This window comes from Dreissena polymorpha, chromosome 11 (genome assembly GCF_020536995.1).
Source record: "Dreissena polymorpha isolate Duluth1 chromosome 11, UMN_Dpol_1.0, whole genome shotgun sequence".
NCBI classification, from domain to species: Eukaryota; Metazoa; Mollusca; class Bivalvia; order Myida; family Dreissenidae; genus Dreissena; species Dreissena polymorpha.
In genome coordinates, this window is record NC_068365.1 from 56,411,939 (window position 1) to 56,434,669 (window position 22,731).

The following is a 22,731-nucleotide window of genomic DNA, read 5'->3' on the forward strand; positions in this document are numbered from 1 at the left end:
CATAAACCTGGATTTATATAGAAGAGACTTTCTTTAAGAGAAAACTTCCATAAAAGTGGAGAGTGTCTTCTATGATAAGCCTGTTTGTTTCATTTTGTTGGTCATCCAATTTATATTAATGAAAAGATTTTGCATCTTTCCAAGTCTGGGCGACTGTAAACAGTTAAGTTCTACAGAACTATTTAAAAAAATTAATTGTCAAAGCAGGCATGTTAAAATTTGAATAAACAAAGCAAGAACAGGCTGGCCAATTTTTTCCCTTCACATGTATATTTTTTTCCTTTTTTGTTTAACTTTTCAATACTGCACAAAGGAATTTATTCAAACTTTGTGGACTTTAAAACTGAGGCAAAATTGCATTTTTAAATGATATCAACAAATTTATGACAGGATTCATTTCCTGAAAGCCTTCCATAAGTTTTTTTTTACTTTTTTATTTATAACATATACAGCAAGAACTATTGTTTATCATATAATATGATTTTTATTCATTCACCTGGGACTTGCGAATAAGAATGCTGGACAATCAAAGTTTAACCTAACCCTTTCCCTTAAAAATGAAAAGTGAAAATGGCTAAAAGGCAACCAGAATAAAACCAGAACAGCCTGCACATCACTTGCAGTCTGTTAAGGTTTTATGCTGTTTGCTGCTCTTCAGTTCCTCATGGTTGGAAAGGAAGGCTTTAAAACATGAATCCAGCATGAAAGGTCTTCAATTAAATTGGATTCTCCAAAGGACAACAAAAGCATCAACATGGGTATCTGAGAGGTAGGTAAAAGGGTAAAGACACCCACCTGACTCTGTGTTGTTATCATCCACAACAACCACCATGTTCTGCAGACTGTCTACCTTCTTTTGCTGCTGATCAAGTTCACCCTGAAGCTTTCTGTGCTCCTCAATTTGCTGCCTGATCTGGACCAAATCTGAGCCAAGCTTCCGCTCGACACTGATCCGAGCCTCCATCTTTGTTAACCATTCTGCCAAGTCATCAAGCTGTTGTTGCTGTAGGGACATGAGGGAGGTTTGAAGTCTGGAAAAAACATGTTCAATATACGAATCACGTTTGAGTATGAAGCCAGGGTATCATGATATCTTCATGTTAATAGACTTTTTGATTGATTGCTTGTTGGAATTTGTCACCATTTTTAACAATATTTCAGTCATATTACAGTGGACTGTTAACCTACTCACACATTTCCTGGGTAACTTAGTTAACCAGTACTAAGTGCACATACTAGTGCCAGAAATGGATGATTTGCCCTAGTTATTGTAATTGTAGCTGTCGGAGGCCAGGAGAGAATGGGCATAAAAGGGATTTTATTGCCAAGTCCCACACAAATCATGTGGCAAGGTCAAGGATTGAAAAAGCCACCCTCTGTAATGTATACAAGCACTCATTTCCATTATCATCATCAAACAAGCTGACCTTTATAGACAGACACAACCTTCCTACACAATGATGCCACGACAATTCAAACTGATTTTTTAATTTGATAATATAATAAATGCATCTTCCTTCATAAAATTGTTAAATTCTGAATATAATAGGCAACGCTGACTTATCTATAGGTGTAATTTAATTGTTTATTAAGGCTTTCTACATGACACTTTCAATGTTAAGTATACTACAGAAGTAATTTGACTTTAACAAGAGCTGTGTCACAAACCTGACTCAAACTGATGTAACAGTTTGTCAGCTTAGTTTATTTAACCCAAACTCCACCTGATCACTTTACCACTCAGATACCCAAATGTTTGTAGTCTTCTTAGAAAATCAAACTTATTTAAGATCTTTTTGACTGAATTCGAATTTAATTGGGTCACTAAATTAGAAGCAAAGTGAAAATGGCTGTATTCAACCAGAATAAAACCAACAGCCTTCAAGTAACTCAGTGTTTCAGGTTTTATGCTGCTTGCTTCTAGTTAGTATAATGGTATTGGAAATGGACCCTTTAAATCTTGAATGTAGCAAGAAAGGTCTTTAATTTAATACCATTTTCTATGGGACTTAAACAAAAACAGAATGTGCATCTGTTGAGTCTCTGAATGGTACAGGGTTACACTGCACTAACTTGCTCTGCCTCTCAAGTGCTTTCAGCCTCAACTCCTCCCAGCGGTTGTTCAGCAGACCCATCTGCACACGTATCTCGTTCTCTTCATCTACCTTGACTTTGCCCTCCACAATGAGGTCGTTACCGTCACGCAGCACGGTCCCTATACTGTCTTGGTGCTTAGTAAGCTCCAACATAAAAGCCTGAAAGTAGGAGTAATTGTGTGCTTTGAAGAAGGGCTCCAAAGTTCTCTTTTGACAAAATAGCCCCCCCCCCCCTGCCCTTTTTAGATCCAAGCTGGATAACTGAAGACTGATGCAAGTAAATTTGAAATACAGGTAATCAGAAATATCATTGTGTTATTTTTAGAGGCTTTATGAAGATCAGGCATTACATGTTAACATACCTGTGTTAAATACATTAATAGGTAAATATTGAAGCCGGACACTGGATTATGTGCTCAGAGAAGCTCTTTTTATTATAGCAACTACATTATACCAAACAATGAAACTTTAATCAGCAGAAAAACTTGTTGCTGTCCCCTACTTTTATAACTTAAATAAACATAAAACAATTAATGATGGAATCACCGCCCTGGAACATTCAGGGTTTAAAAGGGTTTAAGGGCTAACAGAACCTCACACTTTTCCCAGAATTTATCACAAACAAAGATGGTCCTCTAAAACAATCTATATCAAATGCATCTAAACAGACAGATAATGAAAACACCAAATCAAATTGACGTAACATGACACATGTCCTATATCTACAAAACTATGTTTTATAACTTACCTCATGTTCACTAAACTGCATCTTGACCACAGTCACGGTCTCTCCAAGTGGTTCCTGTTTGTCAATCACCTCTTCGGCCTCAAGCAGCCATGTGAGAACATTCTCCAGAGCGTCCTGGTATGAAAGTAGGTCAACCGAGCCTGAAGAACTCATCGTGCTCTGACGACTCGAAGTCGAGCTCAGGGAGGCAGCCATCTGGAGAGAGAACAGAACCATATAGATGACTCTTCAGACATCTTGAACGAAGCAGATAAGAAAAGTATTCAATCTTTTGGGGGACAAAAGAAAACAAGAACAAAGAAAAGAAAGTATTTTTGAGGGGAAAAAGAACCCAAACTGAAACACATAAGAACAACAAAGAACCCAAACAGACATTCACAAAGAACCCAAAACAGATTATAACAACAAAGAACCTAAACAGATACAATCGTGATACATCGGCTATCTCGGATTCCTCCGTAAGATAGGCCTCGTGGCTAACGGTCGCCATATTGCCTTGTATTACTACTTTACTACCCAAAAGGTTGTCAGTCTATTGTTATGAGGCTGTATACGATGCGCGTTGAACTAGCGCCAAACTTTTCACCGAAACTTTGATATAAATAGCACTATTAACGTTCATTTGTGTTGCATTTTGACCTATTATCCAAGTGATTTACTTTTCCATTTTTATTTAATCACCCTATCATCCAATTTTTAAGATGAAATTACGGTGTTTACAAAACCAACCAAACCGAAAGTGAAACTGGATGCATTACGTTTCGCGATGTAAACATTAAATATTTGTTCAGTTTGAGGAAGCGAATCGATAATAGACGTTGAAATATGTATGCAATACAGACTATCATTGCCGATTGTAGTACTGGCTAAAAAAATACCTTTTATGACAGGTCATGTATAGAACGTTAATCAAATAGTGACCATAAATCACTACAAATGTCAAATGTCTGGGTTGTTCATTAATATAATTAATGCACGTTTCTGATCTAATTGCCTGTATCTAGTTGTAATTAACATGATATTGATAAAATTAAAACGTTTTTTTCATAAATTAACATGACATGTTTTATTTTTATCATTTAGGGAATATATAATTGTATCATTATCATCATTAAATATTCTGAAAATGATCTCAATTATCATGATTACTTTAAAGTAGAATTTTTAAATTTTACTCATTGTTTTTAATGAATTTGCACATTTGCTTGATTCAAAATAAAATGTTTTAATAAGGGTTTCAGTTGTTAGTTTTAACCCATTTTTAGTTCGATTAAATTTAAAGTACTAACTACGTACATGTATGTGAAATGTTCTTGAGTTCGTTTCCTGGGCCTAGAACCAGTACTTGGGTGTCTCTTGGAGATTTCTTAAGAATGCTCCCACACTGGGGATCAAACCAGTGACCTCCAGATCATTAGGTGGACACCACATCCATTACACATCAGCGACCTTTAATTAGTAAATTACTTTAGTATTGCAGCATTATATAATGTAATGTTGCTACATATTTTTGGAAAATGATTAATGTGCAGTACTAAATAAATCTAAATGCATACAATTTTAATTGTGTATATTGTGTGATTATTAGTTACAAATTCCCTTTTTACAGGTTTACTGGATTATGAAAGACTGATAAACATAAAATTGACAACTCATCTCCCCAACGATACTTTGTGTGGCTCATTCTCGGAACAAACCCATAGTCAGTGAGAAAACTACAGTGTAAAAAGACCACTTGATTGTGACAATTATGGCTGACCAAGCAAATGTTATCATTTAAAATAAAGAAAACTTCCAGTTCAATATACATTTTATACCAATTATGACATTGGCCAACACAGAAAATAATTATAAGGTTGATTTTCTCAAAATTGACTGTTACAATTGGATACTGTTTTAAGCTTCACTCTACTTTGTCTGAAAATAAAAGTCCTAAATGATGTAATAGAAACATATTTAATTTTTAGTTTTACAAGGATATATATATATATATATATATACATATATTATAATATCTTTTTATCGATGGTCAATCAATTTAAGTTTAACTAATATATACATACACATTTTATACATGTGTATGCTTTGATTTTTTTTCTATTGAAGCCAAATTTATATCCTATTAGATAGATAGATAATATCACAGCAGTATTCCTAGTTTGTCTGCAAGTACTGCAGAAATCATGGATTATTATTTTACTGAGTCAGCCTTAATCTTTATATTATAATTGTTAAAACAGATTAAGATGTGCATTATACAATTGAGGATGCATCAAGATTAAAAAATGGTACATGTATAAATTAATAAAGAATCAATAACAATCAGAAACTGTGCATTTTTTTCAGTATTGTGTGGAAGGATTTGAAGTAATTATGTGTTTTTGAAAAATGATTTATGTGAATTTGAATAAATATATAAAATTTAGTGATTTTCTCAGACAAAACTGTTAATTACATACTAAAGTATTCAGAATGTATTATTGTAATTTTCATTCGAATTTTTTAGTACAAAAAGCACTTTTCCCTGGCATTTGTATTTATAGTAATTGCATATTTTATAATTCTGACAGCATTTATAAACTGTGTTCATGCAAGCATGAAACCGGTTTCATTTTTGAGTATTTAAACAAGAGGGCCATGATGGCCCTGTATCGCTCCACTGCTGAAAAAAGGCTGAAACAAATTTCTCTGCATGTGCAAATACTTAAATATAGGCCCTATTTAAGCACATGTACACTTTTGTGACCTTCTGGGCTGGGTCAAATTTAACCCCAGGGGCATAATTTGAGCAAATTTTGTAGAGGACTACTATATCTCACTACATACAAAATGTGGAAGCCCTAGGTCCTAGAGTTAAGGACAAGAATATTTTTAAAGTTTTCACAAAATAAGCAAGATATAAGCGTATATAATGTTCAATTTTGTGACATGCAGGTCAGGATCAAATTTGACCCAAAGGGCATAATTTGAACAAACTTGGTAGAGGACTATAAGATGTTACTGCATACCAAATTTGGTAGCCATAGTCCAAATGGTTTTCGACAAGAAGATTTTTAAAGATTTCACAAAATAGGCGCTTTAAAAGCGTTTATTCAATTTTGTGACCCCCCGGGGCAGGGTCAAAGTTGACCCCAGAGGCATTATTTGAACAAATTTGGTAGAGGTTTATTAGATGTCACTACATACCAAATTTGGTAGCCCTAGGCCCAATGGTTATGGACAACAAGATTTTTAAAGTTTTCACAAAATAGGCCCCATATAAGTGTATGTTCAGTTTTGTGACCCCGGGCAGGGTCAAATTTGACCCAAGGGGCATAATTTGAACAAACTTGGTAGAGAACTATAACATGTCACTACATACCAAATTTGGTAGCCCTATGCCTTATGGTTAAGGACAAGAAGAGTTTTTAAATATTCACAAAATAGGCACTATATAAGCATATAATTGATTTTGTGGCCCCCGGGGCAGGGTCAAATTTGACCCCTGGGGCATAATTTGAACAAACTAAGTAGAGGACTATACAATGTCACTACATACCAAATTGTGTAGCCCTAGGCCTAATGGTTATGGACAAGATTTTTTTTTAAGTTATCACAAAATAGGCATTATATAAGCATATGTTCAATTTTGTGACCCCCGGGGCAGGGTCAAATTTGACCCAAGGGATTAAATTTGAACAAATTTGGTAGAGGACTATTAGATGTCACTATATACCAAATTTGATAGCCCTACGCCGGATTTTTATGGACAAGAATTTTTTTGAAGTTTTCACAAAATAGGCCTTATATAAGCATATGTTCAATTTTGTGACCCTCGGGGCAGGGTCAAACTTGACCCCAGGGGCATAATTTGAACAAACTTGGTAGAGGACTATAAGATGCCACTACATACCAAATTTGGTAGCCCTAGGCCCAATGGTTATGGACGAGAAGATTTGTAAAGTTTTCACAAAATATACCCTATATAAGTATATGTTCAATTTTGTGACCCCCGGGGCAGGGTCAAATTTGACCCCAGGGGTATAATTTGAACAAATTTGGTAGAGGACTATTAGATGTGTCTACATACCAAATTTGATAGCCCTAGGCCCAATGGTTATGGACGGGAGATTTTGAAAGTTTTCACAAAATAGGCCTTATTTAAGCAAATTTTCAATTTTGTGACCCCCAGGGCAGAGTCAAATTTGACCCCAGGGGCATAATTTGAACAAATTTGAAAGAGGTTCACCCCAGGAACATTCCTAAGAAATTTCATCAGAATTGGACCAGTAGTTTAGGAGAAGATGTTTAAAGGAAAAGTTTATGCATGGATGCACGATGGACACAGGACCTTTGGCCAGTGGAGCTAAAAATCAAATTAAACATTTAGTTTTGATGTAAAATCAGTTTTTATATGCAAGTGTTTATTTCACTTATAAATTAAAACAGCATATTATTCATTATTGAAAAGATTATTCCAAGCTTGATGTCATATTTCAACTTTGCATAGTGTAGTTAATTGAACATTGTATTGAACTGTATGGGCAGCTATATTTTTTAATTTATGTATGTTGTATTATACAAAATGCATTATTTCTACCACAAGTAGACCATATAAGGCCTACTGCTACTAAATAGGCACTGGTATGAATTTGACACTGTTTTTGATGCTCATACAAAACTTTAATTATTACTACACTTTAGTATACATGTATTAAATATTTTCAAGTTTTTGTTCAACATTTTTTGCAAAAGAAAAGAGTGTCTTAATGCATTTGAAAATATACTTAAAACAAACTAAAAATGCATTTTAACATACCTTTTTCCTTGTAAAGTGTATTTGGGATGATAAAAAATACACTTGAAGAGTATTAATGCTGGAAAAATGCAGAAAAAAATACATTTGTTTCTGTAAGAAGTGTGTCTTGTCTGCATTTTTAAGTGTATTAAATGCACATCAAATGCAGATAAATACAATGCCAATACTGTTACATGTATTGTAATGGACATAAAATGCACTTGTTCTTGTAATTAAATGCTTTAGTGAATTGAAATAACCTTTTATAACGTTTTAACAATTAATAATACCTTTTTATATAAATTTTCTTTTGAAATGTGACACTTAAATGATTTTTGCACCACTAGGTATAATTTGTGCTCATAATGCTTTATCATTACACTATATAATATCATTTGTTGTATAAAAATTGCCCGTAAAATTCATGTGAAAGCTCAAGAGATCAATAGCAGCGTGCTATACCCTGCTCCTTTTTACATGACTTGATGGTATTTAGTCCCCAATTCTACATGGCTAAGGGAAAATTAATGTGCAGATTTGACAAATAAGTCTTAACTGGGATCCAATAGGCAGACTTTCATATTACTTGTATTTAATTTAAATCATGATCTGAATTGCTCTTTGGCAAATCTTTGTTGGTCACAGTATTCAACTGAATTTTGTTCAATTTGTAGTGATTATATTTTCTATATTTATCAGACAACACCTTTCTTCAAAAGTTTAACATGATTGCTTGGTTAATTTAGAAACAAAATCAATGCATCATAACATAAAATGAAAATATGTGTAATAGTAAAAATGGCAGCAAAAAAGCACTAGATTATCTGCCTTAAATCTGAGACGATATGTTGATGTATTGGAATTTCTCATAAATAATGTGTTCCATAGTTGTATAATTGTATAGTATCATGCATGAGTGGTGTCAATGTCACAATACCAATTAAAGCCTATAATTTACTAATACAATTTGAAGTTTGATGTGTGTTTTTTTCAAGATCTGTTATATATAATTATATATACATGTATATATATATATATATATATATATATTGTTGAAAAGTTAACATGCAATAAGTTTACTGAAAAGTGCCAAATAGTTTTACTGATTTGGTTGGATGCATATATGCAGATATATCATGGTTTGTGCAGAGGACAGTAGCAAAAACAAGAGCTGTCTCCGTAGGATGACATATGCCCCCGATAACCGCTTTCATAGAAGTTATGAGCATTTTTCAAAACCTAAACGCCGACCCTAAGTTCAAGGTCAAAGGGGTCAAAATTTGTGTGTGTATGGGAAGGCCTTGTCCATATACACATGCATACCAAATATGAATGTTACATCTGAAGCGACATAGAAGTTATGAGCATTTTTCAAAACCTAAATGCAAAGTGTGACGGATAGACAGACGGACAGTGCGATCACTATATGCCCTCCTTTGGGGGCATAAAAATGTGTTTCACATTGTTTTGGTAAATTAGTAATGTAGTTATAAGAACAGAATCATCAATTATAAAGTTATTGATTATAAAGTGTTGCTGGCATATTTGATGCATTCTTCTAGCTATAAGAAGGTCCCTGTTTTATCCCCACTGGCACCGAGTGAGGGTTCTCAAAATCTTTAAACAATATAAATAACTACATATAGGGTCAAGAGCCTTGTTGATATGGGGGCTAAACACCTGAAATCAAAGCGACCCAGGATAAAGGCCGAGGCCAAATAAATAAACCAGAGGCCGCATGAGCCTGCTATACTCTGAACAAGTATTGTTTCTTCTCAGAAAACTGGCTTAAGTGTCTTACTAAGCTTTAGACTTTGAGTTTCAGTGCAATCAATCTAAAATAAATTGGTCAAAATAAATAATAATTTGTAAAAAATAAACATTCTGCACAAATTCAATTATTTACTTTACCTGTGTGCATGAATCATTTCAGTCTTGATGGTTAGTGAACTATGTCAAAAGCACCATATCTATGAAACACTTGTATTTTGAATAGTGCAAGGTTCCACAGAAATAATGCTGATGATAATTCTACACGATGATGAATTACTAGATATATTTCTAAATTCCATTTCCACCAACAATTCGGTTATTCCACTACCAGTTCACATGCTTCATACACAGTTGAAAATAACACTATTCCACTCAACAACCGTGACAAATGTACTCATTTTTTCAACTTTTCGCAATTAAAATTGTCTTCTACTGTTATTGTTGTTGTTGTACTTTTGAAAGTAGTTCGAAAGATGGCGACTATTAACCCAGAGATTGATTTATGAAATAAATCGTCTGCTGATCCAGAGTGAAACAGATAATAACAACAATGAACCCAAACAAATAATGACAACAAAGAACCCAAACAGTTAATAACAACTAAGAACAGAAACAGATAATAACCATCAGTCATCTAGAAATATTAGAACCAAAACCGTTAACAAAGTCTTCTTTGGCAAAAAGAAGACCAAAAGATAACAAGATAAATTATCTTTGAAAAAAATAAGAACCCCAAAAGATAACTGCACCATGTTTAGGTTGCTATCTTACTTTTTAAAGTAATGGTGACCAGTCACCAACCAACAATGCTATACCAATCAATGCCATGTTAAAAAGTGGAAAACAATTGTTATCAGCATACACGATAATAAACAGTCATGGAAACAGTGATTGTTTTCATGAATCAGATGACCAATTTGGCTTATGAAAATTCCATTTGGCAACACTGTTTTCTTTAAAAATACCCATACAATAACCAAAATAAGTAGATATTTGCCGAAGCAAAGCAAATTTAAGCCAGAAAAGGCCTGTGAATACTATTTTATCTAGTAGCTTTTAACATTATTGCCTACGCATTTATCACAATTACCGGGTACTTCCCCAAACTTTGCAAAGCAAGCATGTGTACAATTAGAAATAACATTGATATGATTACGAAATCCTCCTTTGAAACTGAGAGGAGGTGAAATAAACAGCCCCATAAGTTCTGATCATTATCTCTCCATCATTCAATCAGTCATTTACCAGATTATGGCAGCATGAAGCTGGCAGATGATCAAGTTTTGTTTTTGTTTTCCAAAAGTTGTTATATCATCTGTCAGAGATAGAGAATAGTGCTACATAAATCTCTGCAGAAAGATTTAGAAATCTTGCTTTCAGTAATTTTAGAATTTGTATGATGGCCCATAATTTTGAAGGTGTATTTTTAATTTAACTTTAATCTTGGAGAGACCGACAAATACAATGACATTTAAACTTAACAACATGGGGGATTTTCGTGTTTGGAGAGGCTAGGAATCCAGCTAGAATAAAAATATAAATGTGTGCAAACATGAGCTACCAGTTTTATATATCTGTTTATCTCTGTAACATGAAAACTATTTGAGCATTGCTGTGCAAAAATTGGGCTTAATGCATGAGCATTTTAAGTGTTGTAAAGATCTTTATCAGCCTGTGTTGACTACACAGTCTAATCTGGGACGACACTACACACATGCATTAAGCCCAGTTTTCCCAAAGCGCCACTCATTTACATATCTCCTTAAGTTAAAACAAAGTGGAAAAGGATCCTTACCACAATCTACCAAACACAAAAGGGATAATTGGTATTTGTTACTCTTATGCTAACTTTTAAATGATGTGTTGTTCCTCTTATGCTTACTATAAAATGATGTGTTGTTCCTCTTATGCTTACTTTAAAATGATGTGTTGTTCCGTTTATGCTAACAATACAACCATATGTTGTTCCACTTATGCTAACTATAGAATAATGTGGTGTTCCTCTTAGGCAACCTATACATTAATATGTTGTTCCTCTTATGCTTACTATATAATTATGTGTTGTTCCTCTTATGCTAACTATAGAATCGTGTGGTGTTTCTCTTATGCTTGCTATAAAAGGATATGTTGACTAACAATTCTGCTAAAAATAATGTTATAATACCTCTTTTAAAACAGCAGTATAAGAAACATCTAAGTACGACCGACTGTATTTGATATGAATTAGTTTATCTTGTTTAATTATCAAATCTTAAATTGCTGTTGCAGATTCGTTCCTTCATTGCTCATTATGCGCAAGTTTGCGCCTGGGGCAGTAAATACAACAAGATAATGTTGATATGATTCTTTCTGAACTTATAATTTTCACAAAATACAATTATGCCAACAAAGTATATGAACCAAGTTCAGTTTACTAGAAAACTATACCACACAGTGTTTTCTTACTTACCAGTAATATAGACAAATAACACAAGTTACTTAATTATTATAAAAACAACAAGTTCACTAGCATTATATCAGTGGCTTCAAGACAGGTATTCATTTATTGACTCTAAATTATTACTTCAGCCACAAAGCTGTAAGTAAAGGCACTGTATATTATTTAGTTTACAGCTAGAATATGATTATTACTATAAGAATATAAACATCTTATAAGCTCATATCTCCCTGATAGTTAACAGACTACTTTGTATGTGTGCTGCATATGCTAGAATAACAGCAAAAGTTAAACAATTCTATCTGATAAAGATATATTTAACACAAACAACAGTTTCATGTGAGCTTCTGAATTGTAGCCTGGTAGATCAATATAAAAGAAGAGAAATAATCTTCAATGCTACTTAATTTAATTCAATACAAATTGCCCTTGAGTTATAAATACATTTGCCTGACATTTGTACACTCTTACTGGTCAAACTGTTATTATTGTTTTGACCTTTTACCAGTTACCTTATCACAGATTTCCTAGTGGAGCTTGTTCACCAGTACTAGGTGACATACATATGCCAGAAATCGACAACTGCTCTATTAGAATGAGATAGAAATAATGGAGCCTTGCTATATGTAAAAAGGAGGTTAAATGCATGTGTGTGTAAGGTGATGTGTCATCCCAGATTAGCCAGTGCAGTCCTACCAAGCTAATCAGGGACTACACTTTCGGCCTAAACTGGATTTTCGTCAAGAAGGGTCTTCATTTTCAGTAAAATTACAATTAAAGTGGAAAGTGTAGACCCTGGTAAGCCAGTGCAAACAGCACAGGCTAATCTGGGACAAAACCATTAAACCGGCTTTCACAGAGCAAGGCTCAATTTTATGGATGTTTATTAACCCTTTGCATGCTGGGAAATTTGTCATCTGCTAAAATGTTGTCTGCTGAATTTCTAAAATTAGCATTTTCTTCGATTGTTTTTCAAAGAATGCTATCAGAATAGCAAAAAGTTTGGATCCTCATGATCTGTGGCGTCTCATCTGGATCCAAACTGTTTGCAAAGGCCTTCAAAATTCGGTTCCAGCACTGAAAGAGCTAAACAATATGTGGAAGTACCAGGAATAAAACTTGGGAATAAAACTTCTGATCTTGTAATGCACTGCTGTACAATATAAACTAACTGACCCAGTTAACAGAACTTTGAAGTTTTTGCCAACACTATCTGTTAATAAAATGATGACTGAGTCCCAGTGTCTAATGTATATTTGATTATTATGAATGCAAAGTGAAGTTGATTAACAGAACTTATGTATGGATAATTACATAAACTGTCTGCCTACTTATAATACCCCATACATTTACAGAAAGTAACATGCATTTCAGTTAAGGATGTGAACAGATATTTCAATATTCGCAAACAGGACTAATATGAAATCTGAAATTACACTCTGTTCATGGAGTTGGTCTATACTGTCAGTCACTTACCCATCGGAACAATGCTGTCATAATTTAAATGGGCCGTGCTCTGTGAAAAGGTTGTTTAATGCATGTGCATAAAGTGTTGTCCCAGATAAGCCTGTGCAGTCCCCACAGGCTAATCAGGGACAACACTTTCCACCTAAACTGGAGTTTTGCTAAGAGACTTCCTTTAAACAGAAAATATAATTAAAAAAGCAGAAAGTGTTGTCCCTGATTAGCCTGTGTGGACTGCACAGGCTAATCTGGGACAACACTTTACGCACATGCATTAAGTCCCCTTTTCCACAGAACGAGGCTAAAATACAAGGGTTTCTTTTATGGACAGGAAACATTTACTTAACATAATTAAGGATAAGGATACAAACACAAATAGAACTTATACACAAAGTCAAGATCTCATAGTTCTATGTGCAAAAATAGTTCTTATTCAACAATCAATACTCCCAATTTTCCAAGAATTTTGCACAGATGATATGACCCTGTACATTTTTGCCTATCATTTGCACTTTTTTTCTATAAAAAAAAAAGATTAAAATGAAATACACATGCAGTTTATTCCAAATTATTCCTTGGTTAGTCCATTCAACAAATTAAATTAATTATTATACAATTACAAAGCATGCTGCTTTAATATTCATGCACTGTTTTGGGCTGAAAAAAATCAACAATTCAAATACATTGGAATATGGAAAAACCAATATTCATACATGATTTTATTTTTGTTCCCAACCCTATTTTTAGTTTTAAAATATGCTTTACGTCATACATTTTAAACTGTTAAGTGAACAAGGTTATGGTTGCAGACTAAAATAAGGTCTTGAACATGTCACTGGAGAAGTTAAATAGACTTTAAACATGCAAATACCATGTTCGTTCATTAAGAGGACAGGGTTACTTCACAGAGAACTGCATGACCATGGATCAATGTAGAGATGGGAATATATTCCCTTAAAGATCAATAGAATCTTTAATGCAGGGACTGACCTTTTCCAATACTGGACAATACCTTAAGCCCTGGTCATCAACAAAATTTGGTTGTACTTGCCATTGATCACACACAATGTTTCATAAGATTTGTTTACGCTGTTTGTCTTTTTAGTGACATTTCTTGTTAAAATCTGATACATATTTTTTGCAATGTTACTGTAGGTTTGATGGGCATGAATTTCACACTGAAAAAAAGTAATTTGAAAAAAAAAGACCTTATTTTTTTTTTTTTTTTTTTAATAGACAAACAAGTTTAAAGGACCCACTCAGACAAACACCTCACCAGGAATATCATTTAATGTGTTTGATCTAAGATTGAATGTCAATTCCACTACAAAAATTTCGGACAAGAAAAACATTCCAAGTCAACAGTTTGAAGAGATAGGAGACACATTTAGACACAAGACCTACAAAATAGAGGAACAACATCTAATGGTACAGTAAACTGTATAACTGCTAACAGTTTTCGCTATCATGAAGGTCAGTGTAAATTCCAACTACAAATATAACTGGCCTAATCCCATTTAACCCTTTACCACTTAGATACATATTTGGAAGCATTTGTAGCCCCTTAGAAAGTCAAAGTTAATTAAAGACCTTTCTTACTAGATTCAAGTTTTAAAGGCTTCATTTCCAAACTTTAGATACTGATGAGCAGCAAACAGAATAAAACCTGAACAAACTGCGAGTTACTCTCAGGCTGTTCTGGTTTTATTCTGTTGGCACATAGCCACTTTCACTTTGCTTCTAAATGGGAGAGGGTTAAAACAGTCGATCTTTCTCATGTTTTTTTACTACAATGCTGACTGGACGATGAAGAGAACAAAATACCAAACTGTATTACTGAATTCTTTGTTTTCTTTTTTATTTAATGTTTTTAACAAAATAGCAAGAGCAAAGTAAGGAATCAAAACTCTGTCTTCAATATTGTTCATATTTATGCATGTCGATTTTTTGGTGTGGAGCAGAGTTTAAAAATTATTGACATGTTAAAATAATGATTTGAATGTATGACCAAGCATTGAACAATGCCTTGAATCTTAAATGCTTATAAATTGCACTTACTTGTTTTAAACCCTAATTGTCTCTTATGAGATGAAGTTTCAAACTATGTCGCAAATTACCATCTAGGGACACTTCACTTAACATCCCATTTATTCTCCAATATGATAATCTAATGCTATAATTTCTCAGTTTTTAATGTTGCTGTAATGTATATTCAATGTTGAAAGAAAAAAATCATTTAATGAGATAGTGACTGAGAAATGATTTTGTAGGATTGAGCAGTGAATACTTCAGTTGCTGTTATCAACAAATATTATGTTGACTCTAGAATTTGAAGGTCACTGCAAAATTTAGAGTGTTGGATATATGAAGACAAACAAAAGGGCAGGGATTACCATATGGCTGCATGGAAAGCCATGATTGATGTTTAACTAACAAAGCATCTGCTACATGAACTCGCAATTAACATTTCTACACAAGTTCCAATGTTTTTTAATATTTTGCAAGCTTGGTAAAACCATTTATAAGAAATAGTTTAAACAAGAGCACCGCATAACGGGTGTCACGCTCGGCTGCAAAAGCTTGTCAGATTTTTTTATTTTTTTTTAGAGGTCACAGTGACCTTGACATTTGACCTAGTGACCCAAGTCTCCAAAAACAGCCGAGCTAAAAAGATGCTACATCATCATCATCATCATCATCATCATCATCATCATCATCATCATCATCATCTCATCATCATCATCATCATCATCATCATCTCATCATCATCATCATCTCATCATCATCATCATCATCATCATCATCATCATCATCATCATCATCATCATCATCATCATCACAACCACCATCAGCACCACCATCATAAATGGAGGTCATTCATACATCCCCATGTCAATTTTTACACAACAATTGCATGCCCTACCTTAACAACACATACAAATCATCACCCCACCACAATTCATCTTAGCATCATACAATCCCAGTACACATACCCCTGATGTCTTTGACTCCTGTATGCCAACCCTCCCTGACCCAGTCAGTGAGCTGGTCCCCGGACTGAGGGGCGTGGCAGGGGAGAGGGGCAGGTCAAGGTCCTGGTCTAGGGGGATGTCAGAATGGGGCAGCACCTTGAACAGGCACATCAGGTACATCATCACTGACTTCTTATCAGGCGTTTCAACGTTCACATCTGAAAAATAAATAGGAGCAGAATTTAGTTTCAACATATTTACCTATTTTGGTAAAAACAGTGTACATCAATCATGCCTAATACAATCTGAATTAGAAAATAATTGAAACAAAAGAAAAAACAAGATATGTGTTTGTCAGAATCACTATGTCCCCTTTTGCGCTGCTTTGAAGCTATTTATTTGACCTTTGACCTTGAAGGATAACCTTGACCTTTCACCACTCAAAATGTGCAGCTCCATGAGATACACATGCATGCCAAATATCAAGTTGCTATCTTCAATATTGCAAAAGTTATTGCAAAACAAACCAACCAACCAACAAACCAACAGACAGGGCAAAAACTATATGTCCCCCACTATAGTGGTGGGGGACATAAAAAATATATTGTTTTGCTTGTAATAATATTTACTCAACAAAAACAGAATGAATATACCTTAGTTTTAGTCCTATATTTTCTCTCAAATACACCCCATCCACCTTTTTAGTATACACCAAAACACAGTTTTAAGAAATTAGTTCATCGTTTTTTTAAAACCTTGCATTAATCAAGTACAGCTTAATTGTTTTGCTGTTAAATTATCATGTTTCCATTTAACAGATATACATAAAATATAAACATTTTATAGAAATCAAAGCATTAATCAGCTAAAAGATTTGTAAAGGAATATAGTTATAAGGTAATCAAAATCAACGGCAACATATGACTTTTGACTAAATGTAGCATTGTATGGTCTAATGGGTCATAAAACATCATGAATGACAAAGATACAGTCCGCACCAATAAATTATCTTTAACACATAATAAATCTAATATATGGTCACCCTGTTCCACTTTTACTTGATTTCACTTCAAGGTCTCAAGAAAATTAATCCTACATACAGAGTATGAATTTTTACTTTATAAACTACTTTTAATGAATAATTAAATTAGTGCCAACCATAACCAAACTAAAAGTTACCATCTCTAAAATGTTTTTTATACAGCAAATGAGGAAATCTTTCACAATTTCTATAACAAAGCATCATAAGATATAATCACAACGATATATACCTGAAATCATGTTATGTAACCCTTTCCAACTTAGAAGCACAGTGAAAATGGCTATGTGCAAACAATAAAACCAAAACAGCCTGCGAGTAATTCGAAGTCTGTTAAGGTTTTATGCTGTTTGCTGCTGATTTTTATCTAAGGATTTAAAATGAAGCCTTTAAAACTTGAATCTAGTAAGAATCTAGTAAGAAAGGTCTTTAATTAAATTAATCTTTATAAGTGACTACAAATGCATAAAAATACCTATCTAAGGGGTAAAGGGATCAGAAAAAAGCCATTTTTCATCTAATCATAAATGAGACATTTATCACTCAATTATAAGGGGATAAGGGGATGATCAGACTAGGCAAGGACATATTAACTGAGATCCGATCTGAACATTTACCAATATTGAATCATGCTCCATCACTTAGAAAGTTTCACTTCTCAGACTGCATCTACGCCATTCTATACATAGATGGTGACGTCACTATGTTATTGTCACCTCTATACTAAGACGCATCACATTCCCCTGGTTTGGGGAATTATGCTTCCGCGAAAGTAGTTCTGGGTAGGAATGAAAATGTTTATAATGAAAGAAAAATCGTTTTTTATTGTGTGTTTAGAACAGAATGTTGTTTGAAGAAATGTTATTTTATTATGTTTAAATGTGATTTTGAATCTCTATTAAGACTGATAGCGATTATCAGAAGCATGATTACCTGACGTACTTTCGCTTTCATTTTTCACTCGTAAAATAAGTGCTACCCACAATTCCTTTCGCGTTAGTACACAGGTCAGTAAGACTGGTGCGTACACAATTTTATCTACCCTAAAATATTGACCAATGAGAACATTTGTTGCATTAAAGCTTTGTTTACTATTGGTTATATTTAGACTGATAACTGAGCTTGTAATGTTTGTAGTGAAAGGGCCAACTTACAGCAAATATGTTTCTATCCAGGGATAGGATCGGGCCAGTGTTCATCAACCCATTTTTAGACTTTAAAATAAAGAATATACATAAAACCAAAATAAATAAGCCAAGCATTAAATATGATCAGACTTTCAATGGTGAGTTTGTCATCAACAAAATGTTTTAATGAAGAATGATGCGGATTAAGGGGATTAATTCCAAGTTTGAATTAATTTAAAGCAATTATTAAATATTCTAATTAAAGAATATTCTGTAATCTTAGACTTAAGTCTAAGATTGTTTGGGGAATATCGGCCCAGGTCAGATTGACCAAAGCACAACACTTTCCTTATTGGCCTTTGCTAATCTTACCCTCTGGGTCCAACAGCTTGTCCACAGCCAGTTTCTCATAAGCCACTGTAAAGGCATGCTCGAGTCTTTCCTCCGGGGATCGGGGCAGCAGACGGTCATAGCTGAACAACTCTGGTCTGGAGAGGTCAAGGTCAAACAGAAATGGGTTTGAAATATAGCAGGGCCTTTTCTAAACATTTATGAAATGACCCTCACGAAATATTTAAACCGGCGCTCTGAAAATGAGGTTTAATGAATCCAGATAAGCCAGTGCGATCTGCTTAGGCTTATGAAGGACGACACTCTCTGCATAGACTGGATTTTCATTTAGAAGAGACTTCCTCTAAACAAAACATTCCATATAAACAGAAAGTGTCATACCTTAGACGACTGCACAATCTGGGAGGAAAATACCATCAAATACCATACCATGAAAGCATAATGTATCGTCCCTGATTAGCCTGTGCGGACTACACAGGCTAACCTGGGAGGACATTTTACGCACATGCATTAACCCATTTATGCCTAGCGTCCTGAAAAAAGGACATTGCAAACAGCATAGACCCAGATGAGACCCCGCATAATGCGGCGTCTCATCTGGGTCTGCGCTGTTTGCTTAAATGAATTCCTTTATGAAATAGTATTTACCTAGTATTCCAAGATCCAGGCTCAAATATAGCAAGGCATTTCTTCCATGCATGTCTTTACAAGTAGGCAATTTCCTTGTAAATCTGATCCTACCAAGAGATTATTTCTCATCTAATATCCCACAAATTCCCCACAAATGATGTTGTAATGTTTTATCAAAAGGAGGTCAAATGAATTTTAAATACTTCATTGTACTTTAAACATCAACTACCATTTACTGAAATGCCCTTTGTAGGTGTCTTAAAACGGAACATATATCAAACATAATAGACTGCTCATACTTGAATTTGGCACATACACATACTGCTGTCACAATGCTTGACATTAAAAATAAATTGCAATCAATATTTGATACTTCACGTCAGATAAATTTAAGTACAGAAACACTTACCTAATATTTTTCAATATAATTTGGGATAAGCAAAGTGAAAAATGCATCCTCAGACGTCTACAGTTGCTTTAAAATATCTGGATTGCATGTGAAACTGCTATAAATTCCATTACAAAATGGAAAAGTAACACTAAAATTTAATCTGGATCGACTGATAACAGTTTACAAGGTTGCTGTTCATGTTACTGCTTCAGGAATTCACAGTAAACGCCTAAGAAAGGTTAGTGAGTATATAGAGAATAATCTGTGTTTTATAAAGATAAGATTATTGAATGATGCTAGGAAGCCCAAGATGTGGTGAATGATTCATCTTGAAGAGCCAAGCCAATATATACATTCTCGTTTTTTCCAGTCCAATGTTGCAATAGTTTTTCTTCGGTGCTTCCTCAAACTTCAAAGCAAGGGAGAAATTTTCCAAAAATGCTGTTTGACTAGTTATTTTAAAGTCCAACTAGCCCTTACAAAATCTGTACTTGCTCTTAAACAAACATGTATATTGCTTAGAATTTCTAAATGAATTGTTTGCTTGAACGTATTTATTTGCAACTACAAGGGACATAGTAACGGAACAAGAATGTACTATGTAATATTCTACATACTTTCACTATCTGTCCACATAAGGATTTTGCACCAACTTCAAGTCTGTCTACTTTAACTTTGATATTTGAGTGAGTGAGATGGTTGATAATTTTAAAGTAATGATCATTTGTCTCAAAATCCCATTATGCACCTTAAAGTTATGGACAAGACACAAACAGTACCTTTCACTAGGGCCATGTAGGAAATATGTGCGTCCACTATTACCATGGCTGTTGAGCTAGTGACAAAGGTATGGACAAGTCACAAACCTCTATTTTCACTACATCAATATAAGGAGCATGAACAAACTAAGTGTCCCACATGACCTTTGAGCAACAGGCATGATTTTTAAAGCAACATGTCTTCTTGATATGATGTCCATTTGCTCACAAAAATGTGTTCAATACCATCAGGCCAGACACAGTTACCAGCTCAGAATAGCCCATCTTTCCCACACACAAAAATATGCACACCTGGCCAGGGTAATCACAACAAGTTTATATATATATATATAAAAAATAATAAAAAAATATATATAATATAAAAAAATATAATATATATAAAAAAAGTTTATATAATATATATATATATATATATATATATATATATATATATATATATATATATATATATATATATATATATATATATATATATATATATATAAACCATTTTGCTGTAATTTTGACAGGGGGGATTGTTACAGGATATCCAAAACACTTACAGTGGGAAATTGATCTATATTACAAGTGTAAAACAAGAAAAAATGTTTATTTTTAGTTAATTTGTTCACTTACTTGTATCTGTGGATGAGAGCATTGAAGGCCAGTCCTGACCTCCAACTTGTTGTGAAGTTTTTAACATCTACCTCTGCATACCTGTAAACAATATAAACAAATGTTGCAAAATTTCATCTTTATGTGTCAATATCATACAGAATTTTAGTATACATTATTAGTTAAGATTTAATGAGATAGACATGGACAAATTGCAATATGGACATTATGCACGTCATTTCATTTTGTTCCTTTTCACGAATTCTAGTTGCTATGGCAACAAATAGACTAGACATTTTAACAAATAGACTAGAAATATTGCTGAAAATAGTGGATCCTGCGATAACTTCAAAAGTTGTTCATTTTTTATATGAAACTTGAAACATGGATAGATGGCAATATGGAGATTATGCTCGTCATTTCATTTTGTTTCTACGTCAAGAATTCTGGTTGCTATGACAACAAATAGACTAGAAAAATTGCTGAAAATGGTGGAGTCTAATTCACTTGTAGGGGACTTACATTGGATGGCAATAGTCTTGTTTAAATTTAGATTGATAGCAACAATCATAAATAATTTTCTGTAAACGGTGTGAAAGTAAGTATTTTTAATTTCATAAACATTGGTTTTGTGCCTTGTTTGCTTTTGAATTATTCATTTTAAAACAGTTTAATGGAACACAAAGTACATGGTTGTAAATTGTGATTGTCTCCCTTTGCCTAACATAGGTCAATCAGAAGCTGCATGCAACCATTTAAAAAAAGTGTTACATTATGAGAAAATATATTATAAATGTGTTTAATTCCAGCTTTTGGTTTCCAATTTTTCTTCAATTAACAAATAGAGTGTTTTTTTTCTAAATTCATTACTAAAGTCCTTCAATTTGGAATTATTTCAGAATTTTTCTATTTATTAACATACATGACCAAGAATCAATGGCATTTGGGAAAGACTGTGATGACAATCATTGGAAATTATCTCAATACTTTCCCTCTCAGAAGAAAATTGAAATGGCTCTATGCAATACATTTTCATAAAACCAGAACAGTCTGCGAGTCACTGTCACTCGCAGGCTGTTCAGGTTTAATACTGTTTGCTGCCTATCAGTATCTTAGGGTTGGAATTGAAGCCTTAAAAACTTGAATCTATAAAATAAGGTCTTTATTTTAATTTGATTTTCTTAGGGACTACAAACAGGTTAAAATGCTAACTGCAGAGTGATTAACCCCTTACCAAATGTCTTTTGACGCATTAGTAGTCCCATAAAAAGTTAAATTTAATTAAAGACCTTTCTTACTAAATTAGAGTTTATAGGCTTCATTTCCAAAACCTTAGATACTGATTAGCAACAAACAGCATAAAACCTGTACAGACTGCGAGGAGTGGGAAAGGGTTAAGAACCGCGCAGGTGCCCTTACCCCTGCGTGGACTGTCGACACCACACCAGCAGGGTCCTCTCCAGATTGGTCTGTCGTAGGTCATCCATGAGGTCCTTCATAACATCCTTCACCTGCAACAACAATACACACAGGGATCAGTTTCATTTAACCAA

The 22,731-nt window shown here is 33.8% G+C and overlaps 1 protein-coding gene and 1 long non-coding RNA gene across 2 annotated transcripts in view; one reads left to right on the forward strand and one right to left on the reverse strand.

Moving 5' to 3' along the window:
- The window catches only part of LOC127850936 (dystrophin-like), a 245,613-nt gene that overhangs the window by 215,498 nt on the left and 7,384 nt on the right, over positions 1-22,731 (reverse strand). Inside the window, exons 2-8 of the mRNA XM_052384337.1 lie at positions 22,598-22,689; positions 21,200-21,280; positions 18,806-18,921; positions 16,289-16,485; positions 2,845-3,039; positions 2,074-2,255; positions 796-1,031 (exon numbers count right to left, since the gene is read on the reverse strand). Coding sequence (XP_052240297.1) covers positions 796-1,031; positions 2,074-2,255; positions 2,845-3,039; positions 16,289-16,485; positions 18,806-18,921; positions 21,200-21,280; positions 22,598-22,677 — 1,087 coding nt within the window. The 5' untranslated portion in view covers positions 22,678-22,689. The remainder of the gene's footprint in view (positions 1-795; positions 1,032-2,073; positions 2,256-2,844; positions 3,040-16,288; positions 16,486-18,805; positions 18,922-21,199; positions 21,281-22,597; positions 22,690-22,731) is intronic.
- Positions 3,309-6,957, forward strand: LOC127850943 (uncharacterized). The gene is made up of 2 exons (XR_008035571.1): positions 3,309-3,734; positions 4,454-6,957. It is a non-coding gene; the product is annotated as an uncharacterized LOC127850943 (long non-coding RNA).